Source organism: Harpegnathos saltator, unplaced genomic scaffold, assembly GCF_003227715.2.
Source record: "Harpegnathos saltator strain DR-91 unplaced genomic scaffold, Hsal_v8.6 scaffold774, whole genome shotgun sequence".
Taxonomy (NCBI): domain Eukaryota; kingdom Metazoa; phylum Arthropoda; class Insecta; order Hymenoptera; family Formicidae; genus Harpegnathos; species Harpegnathos saltator.
In genome coordinates this window covers 390814-406377 of record NW_020230620.1, presented here as the reverse complement: position 1 = coordinate 406377, position 15564 = coordinate 390814, and the positions used below count along the sequence as shown (strand labels likewise).

The window sequence follows — 15564 nt, the reverse complement described above, 5'->3', positions numbered from 1 at the left end:
TTAATCTAGATCCAAAACAACTATGATCCTCGTAAGCCGCATCGAGCTGCGATTACGCGTTTTGGTTGTCGTGGCGTTAGAGGCCACGAGATATTGAAAAGTGACAGGTTCGGAAATGACAGGTTGCGAAATATTAATCAACGAAATATGAGTGATAAGATTTTAATCTAGATCCAAAATAACTAAGAACATCACAGATTGCAACAACGTGCACCTACGCGTTATGAACAATTTGAATTGCCGATATGTCGAGATTGATCGATGCGAAAATGATGGATTATCAAATAATATAAATTAATAAATCGTGTGCAATAAGAAGCTAATCTAAATTGGAAATAACGATGATCCGTAAATACCAAATTAGTCCAACGTTACGGAATTATGAAGTCCGAAATGTTGAAATTAATGCAGAGAAAAATGATAGATCAATACCCAAACAGCACACGAATGTCCATTGGACGTCCGTTATATGTCCATTTTTTTTACAAAAGACATCCATATAGGACACACGTTTGTCACAACTTCGGGTAAATATATACAGTATAACGCCCTCACCTTAGATTTTTTTGAAATTTTGAAAATTTGTGTATTTTAATGCGTAGAATTGATTTCTGAAAACGAAAATTGCACGTCATGGAAATATTTATGCTAATCGAAAGAAATGATACTATTTAATTTTAAGGCAGTATGACTAATTTTCCTAAAATTCAGATTAATATATAGCTTTTCGGATAGCGTAGAGAGTAAGTAAAAATTTGGGGAAGTAAATTATGGTTCGCTACGACACGTCGCGTCGTCTGGATAAGCGCGCGGCGGCGTGAATTCCAGGAATCGACGAGGCATTTACATGGGCAATGAGTTCTAACCCAGGTAGCAGACTGACGTCAAATGACGTACTAATGACGTCTTAATGACGTTAGCTAACGTCATTAGTGCGTCATTTGACGTCAGTCTGCTACCAGGGAAGAATCGTAGAGACCTGCGAGCGGACTCGTGGAAAAACTGATACTTTCGGGTTGAACGTAATATTTCGTTTGCTCAGAATGAGTTAATAAAATGCGATTAAGATGTAAAATGTGATCAACTATTAAGAATGAAAATATTAATAAACATTAAATGTATTGTTTCGAAATAGATGAGATGAGATTTTTATGTTTCGTTTCACAACCATGATCAGCCTCATCAACTTTTTCATTAAATCATTTCTTCGTCGCAAGATAAAAAACACAATATCGCGAGCCAAGCAACTCCGAATTGTTATAACGTGATGCACATAAAATAAACTTATCCCTCGTGATGTCCCTTCTTGCAAAATATATCCTCGGGTACTTAATCTTTTTCACAACACAAACACTAAATTTAACTTTGCACAACAACAGGCCATTTCTTTCACAACACAAATCTTAAGCAACAAACGCGCGCAATTTCACTCGGCACTCCCGACGATCCCGGTTTTGTTAATCACCTTCGGCTGCTTGACGATACTTCGCCATTACAAATGCAAGAAATTTGCTTTCGGCACTCTCGGCGAAACAGTACACACCGATATTCGCTTTTGATAATTCGAAATCGCGGAAGACATATACGTACGGTCGGCTTTTGGAATTTACCACTAAGCGTTGCAATGCGACTTTCAACGTGTGCGTATGTCGGTGAATACGTATCACTAGCCTGCTAGCCAATCAAAATATTCTGTTCGAAACCGTCCGTCCCGTTTGAAATATTCCAAGAAGTCGGCCATGATAGAAAAAATTCCCGAAACTTTACTCGACCCTCCCGACGAATAATGCACATTTTCAGCGAATATTTAACGAAAGCTGTGCCATACCTCGATGTTTAACGATAATTCGCAGCCGAGACTCGGCTGACGAGTTGAAAATGAAGCTCCGCGACGCGAAAACTCCGCGAGCTGCCGTTACGCAGCTGGCACGCTGAACTTTCCTCGCCATTCCGACGATTCATCTCACTTCACTTCGCGTAGCGGAACAAACGTCATTCCGCTATAACACACGCGCGAAACTTACGCCTTCGGCACTCCCGGTAACGATTTAAGGCACGAAACTCAGCTACGACGAGTCAAAATCACGAGAAATCGCGCGCGACTGTTTATCGCACACAACACAACCCGTAACCGGCGCCATAACTAAATACGAATGCAACTGCGAACAGCGCCACAAGCGGGATACTCGGGAAACTGAGTCGACCAATCGCGGTGATTCATTTCTTTCCGTAGTGGAACCATTTATCTGTATTCAAAGTGTACGAGGTGCGGGTGAAAGGAGTCGATGATAGATCGATTTAATTCGGAGCTTATTACACGCAGTGTAATAAGACAGTGATGGTACAATCTGATAAAATAACCTGACCGCTTCGTTGCATCCTATTACACCCGACTGTACTGTTAAAACCGCAATCCACATTAGTATCGATACCTCGACATCGCAATAGTCGCGACTTATCTTGTCCGTGCCTTAGGTCTGGTCTACAATACGTGTCGTAAGTTGTAAGCCGTAAGAATTGGCGAATCACAATCGATTATTACAAAAATAATTGGCTATAATTGGTCAGTTCTTACAGCTTACAACACATATTGTAGACCAGACCTTAAGCGACGCCTAATGCAATACGTGCCACCAGTGTGAGAGAGCGGAGTGTCTTCCTTTTCCTCTCTCTCTCTCTCACATACACATTTCTCTCTCTCTCTCTCTCTCTCTCACATACACATTTCTCTCTCTCTCTCTCTCTCTCTCACATACACATTTCTCTCTCTCTCACATACACATTTTCTCTCTCTCTCTCTCTCTCTCTCTCTCTCTCTCCCTCTCTCTCTGTTTCTCTCTGTCTGTATCTCTATCTCCTCGATTGCAAGATTGTAAACAATTCAAACGGAGGCAGGATTGAGAAGAATGCGACTGATATGGGCCGACGGGAGGTACGCGCTTTACTTGCTGATCCTGCAAATAAAATTAACAAACTCGCGAACGTCTTGGCGATTGAACGCCGCTGACAAGGTCGTGAAGACTACTGATTTCGTGAGTGCGGTCGAGGACGATCCGATCTTCGATATCCTGACTAACAGTGTGGTTACCGGCAATGGCCAAGGCTGGAGCAAGACCGCGACATCGGAAAAGCTTGAGAAAGTACAGATCTACTGCCAAGAATGTAAAGGTTTCGTCGATCATCAAGAGAGGTATAGTTTATCATGTCATTATCGTCAGGTTGAATTGTCAGGTTATAAAATGATCTCTATAGATCATGATTCTTCCTAATTGCGTTTTCTCTACCTCCTCACGGTTTATCTCCCTCTCTCTTCCACTCCATCACGATATCCAAGCTGTCATGCTAATTTCATTCTCATTCTCAAGTAAGTATAATGCGATATAGAGAAAAAAATAGATTTTATGTGCTTTAGCTACTTTCTGTCTAGATCATGTTGCTTACATGAACATTTTCGTTTTCATATACTTTTTGAGAAATGAACACCTATATTACACAGCATCTGTCAGCTACTGCTTAAAGTAAATTGTAAAGAATAATGTAATAAAAGAAATTATTTATAGTTGGATGCGCTGTGCTTATATATATTCGTGTCACTTATATTGAATTGTTTCTCCTTATTCTAATTCCTTTGTGGTTTTTGTTTTGTGTAATTTTGTTATTGTGACTTATATGCATAGATTCCTTAATTTTACTACGTACATGCACCATTGTTTATGTGACATAATTTTCTTTTTTTTCTGTAGTTAACATTTTGTGTGTGGCTTCCTGTTCATTCAGTGTTAAAACAGCCTTAACTTTGGTCCCCTTGGCAGACGACTTTCGTCGTACGTGTTGAAGGATATACAAAATATCAATGAGTCTTTTCCTCTACCTTCAAAAGTATCAAACGAACAAGTGATATGTGCTACTGGTCAACAATGCGACAACATAATATTGGATTGTGGTAAACCAGTGAACTTTACCTATTATGACAACCTGATTGGTGTGGCAAATAGAGACAAACACCCAATGATACCAGAGCCAAATGTAGCATTAATGTTCAAAAAGAACGGTGGTAGGACTGTTGATGTTGATATCGACTTGCTGGAGAGACGTTTAAAGAAAGCAAAGCGAGAGGTATCTATTGTCAATACAATTTACATATTATAATTATTACTAAAAAGTGATCTCTGCAAAGGGATACTTGTGCATCTTTGATTTTTTGTGTTGAGTGGATTCTTTCTCTTTATACCCTTCCTCAAATTTCCAGAAGCCGAAATCTGTTCAGATCTATAACCAGATAGGAAATTTCTGGCGTATAAAGGGTGATGCGGAAAAGTCGATCGAATGTTTTCGCAGGGCACTTGCCGTGTCGCCGCATAATGCAGAAGTACTTTTGAACTTGGCTAGAGTAATGCTGGTGCATCATTATTTGGATGACGCGACATATTTAGCCAGGCGGTCCTTGGAAATGCAACCTCCAGACCGTAATGCATGGGAACAATATCTTACACTTGGACAAATTTTCAAGGTGAATATTATAATTATATTATAAACAATAATTAGATATCAACATGTTATCATACCGAGTATGAAAATAGACGTGCGCGGTAAAACGTAATACTCGGTACTCAGTATTAAAGTAGCTGAATGCAAAACTTGAAATGCCCAGAAAAACTCAAATGTTCCCAGCCTTGAAATGCATCTTTCTGCGGATTATAGGCATATGGACATTTCCAAGAAGCAGCTGTACATTTGCGTCATGCGTTGGAGCTAAAACCAGACCTCTCTGATGCCACTGCTGCATTAAAGGAAGTAGAGTCACTACCGGTTACAAGTATACATTTCTATACGTTACTGATTATCATCTGTTTGGTACGTAAACAAGCACAAGTGTATCTTTGCATTTTATCGTTGCACCGATTGCATTTGCCGTAGCAACAATATTAAATAAAGTTTTAAACATTGGTCTCAAACTTTTTGTTTTTAAGTAAATAACTATCTATACAATTTATTATAAACTTTACTAAAGGAGCTGTTTTCTCAATTCCTCTTTTTGTTTTTCGAGTTTTGGAGTTTTCGAAAGAGACAATGGCCACTGAAATGTTCATTGTTATCTTAGGTAGTAGGCGTACTGTTGGTTATGGTAAGCAATGTAGAATGTGATGAGGATTCAACTCTAGTCAGCGGACAGCTTCAGCGCCCGGTACAACGACATTTCAGTCGTGCTATGGCTATGCGCAGCTTGCGTCTCAACGTCGCACGCAATAAACGTTGTTAATCATGATTCGTTAATATGATGAGCCTGTCGTTCGTACATATGATAGAATAACTTTTGATGCCATAACGATTTATCTCCTCGCAAAGTATTATTTGTAATATGATTCGTAATAATTCTTGGAATGCACCATCTATTTATTATGTATCCCCAGAGAAAAATATATAAAAACTTCACCACTACCTCAAGTTGTTTATTGAAAGTCTCTCTCTCTCACATCGTGTGACTTCCGTTTTTATTATGTTCATTCACATTTATTCATATACATATACAGCCGAAATGAAGCTAAATAGATAATTGCGAAACAGAAAAATTTAATCGAGGACACAAGACTTTCTTATTATGAACGTATAAACATTGAATTCAATATTTCCTCAATCAATCTCAAGCAATCTTCTCCAATTAAAAGACAATTATATTTAATTTTTATATTTATATTTAATTATGTTTAATTTTTGATGAAAGTTTCCGTCGAGGATTAATTGGAAATAATCTCGATAAGTTTCAACTTAAATCTGATATTTATTCTTGCAATATGTTTACAGAAAATAAAAAATATGGAATGTAATTATCAATTAAAGTGATTCTCTTTTAGTTGCTATCAATATGTAACACGCGATACATCATAACAATTACTCGGATCATTTGATCATCAAACAGAACACTGGAATAGGTACCAGATCTCTCTGATGCCCCGCTGCTAGGGCACACAGGCAAATTTTTAATTTGTGATCTTTCATGTATATAAATTGTAACGCAATTTTTCATTTATAAGTGGTACATTAATATGTTATATATCAGAACTAAATATGTGCCAATATGTGTGTGTGTGTGTGTATGTGGGACATCCCAAGAAAGCCCATGAAACAGCAGCAGAATAATTTTAAGGCTTCTCAATATTTTTGTTTTTCGATGAAGATATCTTACAGCTCAAATAATAAAGTCTTAATTTCGTTTCGTGTGTTACTGACATGTTGCCTTAGTGATAATCCTAAATATATCTTAGCATAGCTGTTCCTATGATAAAAATTTCACTACAGCAAATTTCTTCTAAACATTTAAAAATTATCATACTATCTATATATATTAGTAGTCTATTATTTAATCGTTTAAACAATATCTTCTTATACATGATATGACAGTATCTACCCACGTTTCTTGAAATCTTCCAACGTTTGACGTATTCGAGATGGCTCTCTGATTATAAATCTTCACTAATATCTTTATACAATTTGTCCGCACGACGTATTTTCCGCTGTCAGTTCGCACTTTTTTGGGACATTTTCTATAAGAGATAATTCTCCAAATTTTTGAAAATGGAAACAACATATGTAACGCAATCGCGTCTAAACATTCATTCAACAAGATTCATGCTAATATTAATGCTTAACAAGGCTATTCTACATTTTATATTAAAATTTAGCAGAGTAATATATAAATAACATTGTACACAATTTATGATCTAATTAATGCGCATCATAGATAGTAACATTCTATCTAATCTTTGCCGCGAAGGCAATTATTTTTCATCACATAGAATTCTCGCACATATTCCTCAGGTTTGTGTAACATTTTTTTTCAATAGCTTACTCATAATGCTCATAAGATATGTAAATATAAAGTTAAAAATTGCTGCAAATATTTGTAATAGAAGTTCGAAACAAGTAAAAATTTTGAACATTCACTTATATCGCATTAAATAAACGAGAAATTAAATCGCATTTTTATTATCTTTGTTGGATAGAAAAATTCGATTATTCCGCTATTCCGCTAAAATTCAATCTGCAAAAATTTCCGCTTAATTTCTCGAAATTTAATTTAGAATTGTTCTTGTAATTAGAAAATAAATATCTGCTAAAGTCCAAAAAAGGAAAAAAATGCAAAAAATATAATATTTCCTATAATGTAGTTAAATATTCTCCCCTACAGATACATTAGGCTTATATTTTTTACAAAATATTATTAATAATATAATGTGCCTTTGGCTAATGAATAATTAATATATCTTAGACGGCAAACGAAAAAAATACTTTTGGAGAAAAAGAACACAGGTTGAAAGATGTATTATTTGAAATAGTAGAAACTTAATTTCAACGAATGAAAATTCAAAACGAAAACACGTATTCGTACGGAGGGAATACGATTGTATTAAGATTGAATGTGAAGAACTTTATGGACATCCAGTGTACAAGAGAAAAATAGGCCCTGTTTTTACAGTAGGCTCTGTAATATTTACAACGATTGAAATCGTTAGCTAACAGCCGAGGTCAAGCGGTCAATTACATTAAATGCATACTCAAGATATATATGCATTATGCTTCCAATGATAATCCATATTGCGCGATAGAATAATTAGCGTAGTCAATACTCAGAAAATCAGAATTGTATAAATTAGATCTGCCTTTTTTCTCAATGTTCAAAAATACTTATTCCATGATGTCTGAGCATTAAAAGTTTAAGTGATCATTTTCAGTCATGTATTCTTGAGTCAAATCTCTGTGAAAGTTGGAAAGGATCGCCGAAAGGAAGCTGATTATTACGTTGCATTCATGTAAGTACTAACATTGTCTTGAATCGTCTTGAGTTTACTTCCAATTCGTTGAAAACTAGTTTACACAAGGCACTAAATGCATCTGATATTGACATTTATATGTGAATAAGAATTCCATATTCAAATACATTATTCAAATACACTGGATATCCGAAAGTAATATTGAGAGTCCTCAAGCAGTATTTATAAGTACAATACTATCATACAGGGTGCTAGAGCCAATCACAGAACAATCGGGAAGGAATACTTCTTCATAGAGAAAAATATATATCAACTTCAGGAAACTCTAAGAGTCTTGTATGCGCGAAAGCCACTGCTTTCCATGAGAAAATATTACCCCTTTCCCCGTTGCCACTATAATTTTCGTCACACACTGTATAGTATTGGAAATATACATCAAACTCTTTCGGCAAATTCGGCTATTCACAGACACCCTTCCGATATTCATCCTTAAAGTCTCGAGCTGTGCGTGCGCACTTAAAATACATGTATGCACACAATTAACACTGAATTACAATACAGGATAGTCCACTTGATAGTAACGACAATCCAACAGTATCTTGTGAGCAAACTGCCCTGTATGTGTTACAATCTAGATTCTTATAGCACTGCTATTTCAGATGTTGCTATGTGTATATTACATATATTACGTTATATACATATGTTTGGAAAATTAAAACTGCACCCAACTGGCATTAGCCACTGGGGGTGTGGGTGCCGATGCTGCCTGAGAAGCACTGGCAAATTCACCCCACTCTGAACCTGTAGTACCTTGACTTTGACTTTGCGGTGGTTTGTGGGCTGGTGAGGATGTTGGAGTTTTCGCTGGTGGCGGTGCGATTTTGACACCACCAGGTGGAGGTGGTAAACCCATGGCTGGATTGGTACGTTGTCTTGCTTTGGATGAGACCTCGCTGCCATCCTTTTTCTAAGTAACAGACATACAAGTAACAGACGCGAGAAAATTATTTTAACTTTAAAATTATCCTGCACACATACAAAAGCACAACAAATAAAATGAAATAAAATGAAATAATGAAAAAATATTATTGTAAAGAAATCATTACTTTCTCCATCGTAGCTTTTTCATCATAATCATATAGCACTTACAGTGATCTTCATGTTGATTTTGATAGTTTCACCCTCCTTGAACCTGAGATCCAACTCCTGTTTCGGTTTTTCCTTCTCCTTTTCAATTTGTTCCCGATTCTTCAGCCACTTGAAATGATCTTGAAGAGCGACATTCAAGTCGAAACTGTCAGACCTATCTAAGAAACCAACACCTATGAAAGCCGATCTCCCATTGTCATCCTGAATTCTCAGAACAAAATATCGGGAAGAGTCAGTGACTGTTTCTACAGCTATTCCAGGATACTGCTCGATCGGACACTTTGCAAACAGTTCGCCCGTGACCTTGTCCTCTAGTTTTATCGTTATGCTGTCTCCTTGCGATACCAGACGCATGCGACCAGTCCATGAAGGCTCCTGCAAGTTCCAGTCAGCTGCCCTGCAATCGTATCGTCGATATATAATCTTTATATCCATGCGATTCAGTCAGAAGAGGAAAACTGGACGGTGCGTCCAGTTTCACTTAGCCAGACATATCTGAGTAACTACTAGCAGTTACGTACTGTCTGAACCAAATAAGAAAACACGTAACCGTCTCGCGTTTGACACATCGGAACGTTTACAACATATTGAACAACTGCGAAACGTCACGTCGGAAGCGTTCGTTCTTACCGATAACCCCTGTTGGTTGACCTTGGCGGAATTTTGAAGACGAATACTTCGGATTTCACCAGCAGGACACTCTCGTACGTTTCCATCGCGTTTTCCGACGACTTTCACAATGCGCGAACGTAAAAGTAACCACGGGCAGCTCTCACGAAGCTGCCGTTCGAAAGTGTTGCGTTTGTGTGTATCTTATGACGAATGTCCGCCGTGATTTGATAACTTTATCTCCAGTCACGCCTCCTGTCCCACTCCGTCTATCGTCCCTTCCACGATTGTCCACAGATTAATCGTACATAGAGTGGCCAGTCTGTTGCCTTTGTGCCGCTGTGCGATCAAAGGAAGTGACTTATCGATAGTGACGTGCGATTAGGGAAGTGAAATATTTGTGACGCGCGTTTCGTCGATATTCGTAAAGTCTCAAGCGGGGAAATATCACGAAGAATCAGAGGGAATGAGAATAAGAATTCTAAATTCTAAATTCTCCTTCTCTTTTGAGTGCGTTTAAACACAAGTGAGATGAATTTGTCATAAGCAACGAGAGACAAAATTATTCTGAATGACTGGATGGAGATTACGAATAATAAAATTGAAAAAGGTTAGCAGCAAATATAATTAAGCCGTACACGTTAATCCGTTCTCCTGTTGAACAGGTTGTATAATTTTATTGAGTCATACAAAATTATTGCAGTGACGTGAGCATAGTGAAATAAGATACAGATACTTGCAAAATCTGAAAAAAGAATACTATATGCGATGGTGCTGTACCTTAGCAGGGTTAGCCCTTAGGAAAAATTATTTCAAGATGTTCAAATTAACTTATAGTTAACTTTATTAAAGTTATTAAAGTTATAGTTATAGTCACCTAAAGTTACTTATAGTTAACTATAACTATAAATTACTTATAATTAACTATAAATAATTTTAAGTTAATTTGAAAATTTTAAGTAATTTTTCCGAAGGGAGATGTTTATTCGAGCAGCATAACATCTATTTACATACCGAGCTGAAATTCTCCGTCGACATTACGTATATCTTTCCAGCTTTTATTTGGCACGGTTTAATGGCACGCATTAACATGAATTTTAACAGTTGTCTAGATCTCATTGAAATCGTATACCAGTTGCAACTGTAACTGATAAGCGCATTTTCCTCATTAATTGACGCAAGTTTTGGCGTGCATATATATACCCAGATAGCACAAGATGTCCTTATGTCCATTTTACGTCCGCACGGTTCATGAACGTGAAATGAACGTCCATCGTATATATGATTTTGGACTCATCAAAATCAGTCCATATTAGGACATCCATAAGATGTCCAATGTTGGACGTCAATGGTCATTATCCAAAAATTATTATAGTGAATTTGATTGCTTGCACTAACATGCGCACTAAGACTGCGTGCCGAAATTCACTGCCAGTACTGAAAATCTATAGTATACGTGACACAAACCATATATTTTTTCAGTACTGGAAGTGAATTTCGGAACGCAGCCTAAGTATGCTTTAAGGCTTGTTTAGATTTCGTTTGTATATATGTATATATTATACAGGATGCTAAATTTCAAACGTAACAGGTAAAAATCTCGAAATCTATGAAAGATATTAAAAAAAGCTAAAACACGTGTTCCATGATTTCGAAGGGGAAAGAGAATGGCATTATCAGTTTTTTATTTGGAGGGCATTTTCAAGGTCAATTTTAGGTCAACTTAATTTTTTAAAACAGAAAGTCCAATTTTTTATTATATCTCCTTTTTCTAGCAATTAATTTTAACAACTTTTGTTTTGTCAAAAACATTTTTTTATTTGACTATTTTTTGAAATATTTCAGGGAAGCTTGGTAACTTTCTCTCAACATTTAACTTACGATAAACTCGCTAATTATTCGTCGAGACAAAAAATAATATTAGACTTTTTTCCTTTATTCACTATCAAGAATATATTAATTACTATAATAGTGTCTTAACTTTTGTTAATTTAATAATTTTGAAATTAAATTTTATATATTGATATAAAAATAAATAATATTTTTTGCATTTCAGAATTTTATTGTTGTTGATAAACCTTTCCTTTACGTATTTCTGAATGTTTATTTTGCTTATAATTACGAATAGTGGAGAATTGAGAATGATGTCCATTTTGGATCCTTGATTTGGATATTCTACGGACGTCCAGAATTATGAAAAACGGACATCCTACGGATGTCCTATGAACGTCCGTCGGATTTCTTTTGGACGTCTTATGGACGTCCCGAAGTCCAAATTCGAACGTCCACTGGACGTTCGTCGGACGTCCATGTGTTATCTGGTTATGTACTGGGTATGTACATACAACTACAAACAAATATGCGTACATACATTACTTTATGAAGTCCGCCACTGTGATCGAGCAATCGCTGACACATCCAACTCAGATAATATATGTGTAACAATTGTGCTATACTAGCGGCGGAAATTCTGACAATTTCGTCAAACTGAACATCCACCATGATCAACTTGAACATATGCAGTACGCAATACGATTAAACATATGCAAGATAAAAACAAACCCATGTATATACACACGCAGTGCTGAAAATTATATCAAATATTTACCTCAGCCAAGCTGAAACTGAGGCATATGATCACATTTCCTAATAGAAAAAGGTAGGACGTTGCGTAAGCGAATGAGAGCAATTCGGAAAATCTTTGCGTAAAATGACAAAACAGTTGTGTTAGTCCACGTGAAAAGTTCTAATACGATTAACTTGTGTCCTAACGCAAAATCTCAGTAGAACTATTTAATTCACTTTAAAGCTATAAACCTCGTATAAAGGTTGCAAATTAGTTGCAATTAGTAGTAGTCATTCCTCGTTATCCGAATCAGCTGTGTATAGAAGAATTTGAATAACCAGCGATTGTTGTACGTATTTTTACTAATCGATACTGACTGACACGTTTTTTCTTTAAACCAGGTGTATAGAAAAATCAAAAAGAAAAAAACAAATCGAGCAAAGAGGCGCCGGCCAGAGAGACATATGTAGCTAAAGAGTATTTACAACTGGCACTAACTTGAACGCTTGCTCGTGCAATTTAATGCACTCGATTATTTTATGATACTCGATGTCGTCCGCAATATCCGGCTCAAGCGTCACGAAATCCGAACCTTGTATGTGCTCCATGTCGTACCTATACTCGATCAAAAACGTGACATCATTCAGAAGGGATTTTCCCCAAAGATCGAGATCGACTTACTTTATGATCTCGAACAACGCGCAGACATGCTGGATGCAAAGTACAAACATCGTGTCGACCGCGATCGGCACTGATACTATGTAGAACACGCTGATGAAGCCATGCAGCATCAGCAGATTGAAGTACTTGTCCACGTCACAAACATGTTCCAAACGATAGAGAAATCTGGCCGTGTAGGTCGCGTTAATCGGCAGAAGCTTGTACGTCCAGCTGACGATGAGCGGCGTCGTCGAGTACAAGATCCACACCGCGTACAAAGCCACTGGAATGAGAGCCGCTTAATGTTTCTTCCTTCCCTTTCTTTTTCTCCTATGTAATAATAATGGCCGTGCTCGCTCGAGAGATATACAGTAATTTGACATGAGCCGTCAAAGGAGAGAGAATTACGTTGACATCGATCTCTAAAGGAGACGAGAGGAACTCACACGTATATCTTATCGTATAGACTTTAGTTTGTTCCGCGTAGCTCCGCAATATTTCATTACGTGGACCCACTTGGATCATCTGCCAGGTCTCCTCGACGTGATCCAGAAGTTCTTTCATCTGCACTTTGAAGAATTCATTCGATTTATGATTACGAAATGCTCGGCCAGCTCGGCCAGCTTTAGCGTTTCGCAACGGAACGGAAATGGAACGGACTTTATACTTATTGAAGAAATAATTGATCAGTTTCACGAAGATGAAGCTGTTCACCAGCAACGGCGACGCGTTCTCCATGATGATGCTCAGATCTGTCATGCCGCTTACCAGACCCCACCCCTACGAACACAATTCGAAACAGATGGTCAGTTTTGAATCTTGGGTCTTGGGTCGTGCGTATTTCAAACACCTCCAAGAATGTCAAACTGCCAGTGAAGAATAGCGTGATGCCGAGCATCGTATTACTCTCCAGACGCGATTGATACGGCCATTGGCCGATGATGGACAAAAGTCGTTTGCTGACATAATAGTAGCGATTGTCATAGAAAGACATTTTTTCTCAGGCCATCAAAGGGACACTGCGAAACAAACACATATCTCGTCGAATATTTACGCTTAAAAGGACTCATTGCGTATTCTCTTGAGACAGTATCAAAAGGAAATCAATTTAATAGCGCGGCGCTACGAAGTCGTCAGGTAACGTGCGCGATAAGTTGTAGTACTCTGCGAATACGCGAAGTATCACATATTCATGAGTAGCGAGTTGCATTTTCCTCAACATGCAACTCTGTAATCGCTTGAGGCACAGCTGCAACCGACGCTCTACAATCTACAATCGGTGTTTTCTTTTTTTTTCTTTTCTCCCAATCGAGTGAGGTCTCAAATCTACAAAGGGGAAGATGCAAAAATTGCTCCGAGCTCCGAGGTCGGGGATAAGATTCTATCTACTTATTCTCTTGGAACAATAAAAGATAATCGACATCGAAGGGATCAGTACTTACAAGGGACTCATGTAGTCCGGCTCGAAAATTTTGATTTCATCGAAACTCTGCGGGAATGTACATACGGGAAGAGCACACACGTTGAGGTATGTAAAAGACTATTTTCTTCAGCGTTAATTCGCAGAGGGGAATACCTGATCCTACCGTATTATCCGTGCGATGTCGATTTTGTGCCAAAACTGCTATTTTTTATCAAAAAGTTAATACACGTCCACGTTACGCGCAATTATTACCTACAAATAAACGAAAAGGAAATTACGCTCTTGTATCGCGCAATAAATCTCTATCAATAGTTTTACTTAAGGAGTACACCTACAAGTGATACATCTATTATGGGAGGAGGGGAGATATAGAGCGAACAATAGTTGTAAATCGATCATGTAAATATCAATCATTATATTTACATGATCGATAAAGTACACGAATATCGCGCTTACACCTTTATACTTTTTCTTCCGTCTCTAATTTCTGTTCGACGTGCAGTTTTCGTTTGTGTCGCTTGTACGTGGATACGGTTAATATTTTCTCGCGTGTGGATGCTGTGCGTTCGAGTTTACGTCGTTCTTTCTTACTGTGTTTCTTCATAGCCAGCATATAATCAGGTACGTGGCAACCGGACGCGCGTATAACCGTCGCGATACTAAACAAAGAAATACATACTATATTCCATAACTGTTTCATTTGAGTATAATAAAAACGTAAACATTAGTTTAAACTAGACAATTAGGAAGTATTGGATATTAGATATAAGGTATTAAGAGGTATAAGAAAGAATTTTGCAAGATATATTTGAAATAAAAATAATAACATAAAGAAGAAAGACTGTTTATCGTCACTGTAATGGTTTTGTCGGACAACGCGTACGCAGTCCCCACGATCAAAAATATGCGTAGTTACAAGAATCACATCTAACCGCCACGGAGGCGAACAATAGACTTTATCAAGAAACGTGGGCAATGGACACTCGTACAAAACATGCGGTACCATAGACAACCCTTAAGAAAAATTACTTTAAGATGTTCAAATTAACTTAAAGTTACTTATAGTTACCTAGAGTTACAAAGTACTTATAGTTAACTATAAATTACTTACAGTTAACTATAGGTAATTTTAAGTTAATTTGAAAATTTGAAGTAATTTTTCCTAAGGGAATGGCCGCGTTCAGCAGAAAAGACTGCTTACTAAGCGCTTAGTGATTATTATCTATGATTGGAGTATTCTTTCAGAATTCTTTCTTTAATGAATCCAGAGGAATGAACCAATCGGGAACGATAATCACTAGGCGCTTAGTTAGCAGCTTTTTCTGTTGAACGCGGCCATTGGTTGCGTTCAGAAAACACAACGGTTGTATGTGCATTGTTCTTCATGA

The 15564-nt window shown here is 37.4% G+C and overlaps 3 protein-coding genes across 4 annotated transcripts; 1 reads left to right on the top strand and 2 right to left on the bottom strand.

Annotated features, from left to right (window-relative positions):
- Positions 1-2819: 2819 nt before the first annotated feature.
- LOC105187601 (Tetratricopeptide repeat protein 17) lies at positions 2820-5433 on the top strand. The gene is made up of 5 exons (XM_011148522.3): positions 2820-3190; positions 3813-4116; positions 4250-4510; positions 4702-4854; positions 5102-5433. The coding sequence occupies exons 1-5, from the start codon at positions 2907-2909 to the stop codon at positions 5258-5260; spliced, it is 1161 nt and encodes a 386-aa protein (XP_011146824.1). The 5' UTR covers positions 2820-2906; the 3' UTR covers positions 5261-5433.
- A 326-nt stretch (positions 5434-5759) lies between these two features.
- On the bottom strand, positions 5760-9763 carry LOC105187600 (NECAP-like protein CG9132). The gene is made up of 3 exons (XM_025306294.1): positions 9549-9763; positions 8919-9315; positions 5760-8736 (listed from the first exon to the last, which is right to left on the bottom strand). The coding sequence occupies exons 1-3, from the start codon at positions 9632-9634 to the stop codon at positions 8482-8484; spliced, it is 738 nt and encodes a 245-aa protein (XP_025162079.1). The 5' UTR covers positions 9635-9763; the 3' UTR covers positions 5760-8481.
- A 3-nt stretch (positions 9764-9766) lies between these two features.
- On the bottom strand, positions 9767-14267 carry LOC105187616 (odorant receptor 9a). 2 transcript variants are annotated; one of them, XM_025306289.1, is made up of 9 exons: positions 13604-14267; positions 13414-13533; positions 13200-13317; positions 12775-13036; positions 12592-12708; positions 12136-12226; positions 11899-12035; positions 10542-10674; positions 9767-9866 (listed from the first exon to the last, which is right to left on the bottom strand). In XM_025306289.1, the coding sequence occupies exons 1-9, from the start codon at positions 13745-13747 to the stop codon at positions 9774-9776; spliced, it is 1215 nt and encodes a 404-aa protein (XP_025162074.1). In that variant the 5' UTR covers positions 13748-14267; the 3' UTR covers positions 9767-9773. The 2 variants fall into 2 exon arrangements, with proteins under 2 accessions (XP_025162074.1, XP_025162075.1); XM_025306290.1 differs by having other exon boundaries at positions 9824-10272.
- Positions 14268-15564: the final 1297 nt, after the last annotated feature.

Excerpts from the sequence above, each read along its gene's own strand:
- LOC105187616 (XM_025306289.1), bottom strand. The coding sequence starts at position 13,747 with ATGTCTTTCTATGACAATCGCTACTATTATGTCAGCAAACGACTTTTG. Across the intron at positions 13,037-13,199 it reads CTATACGATAAGATATACGT|TGGCTTTGTACGCGGTGTGG; the intron begins GTGAGTTCCTCT and ends CTCTCATTCCAG. Across the intron at positions 12,709-12,774 it reads GCGTTGTTCGAGATCATAAA|GTACGACATGGAGCACATAC; the intron begins GTAAGTCGATCT and ends GATCGAGTATAG.
- LOC105187601 (XM_011148522.3), top strand. The coding sequence starts at position 2,907 with ATGCGACTGATATGGGCCGACGGGAGGTACGCGCTTTACTTGCTGATC. Across the intron at positions 4,117-4,249 it reads TAAAGAAAGCAAAGCGAGAG|AAGCCGAAATCTGTTCAGAT; the intron begins GTATCTATTGTC and ends TCAAATTTCCAG. Across the intron at positions 4,511-4,701 it reads CACTTGGACAAATTTTCAAG|GCATATGGACATTTCCAAGA; the intron begins GTGAATATTATA and ends TGCGGATTATAG.
- LOC105187600 (XM_025306294.1), bottom strand. The coding sequence starts at position 9,634 with ATGGAAACGTACGAGAGTGTCCTGCTGGTGAAATCCGAAGTATTCGTC. Across the intron at positions 9,316-9,548 it reads TCAACCAACAGGGGTTATCG|GGCAGCTGACTGGAACTTGC; the intron begins GTAAGAACGAAC and ends ATACGATTGCAG. Across the intron at positions 8,737-8,918 it reads AAATCAACATGAAGATCACT|AAAAAGGATGGCAGCGAGGT; the intron begins GTAAGTGCTATA and ends TCTGTTACTTAG.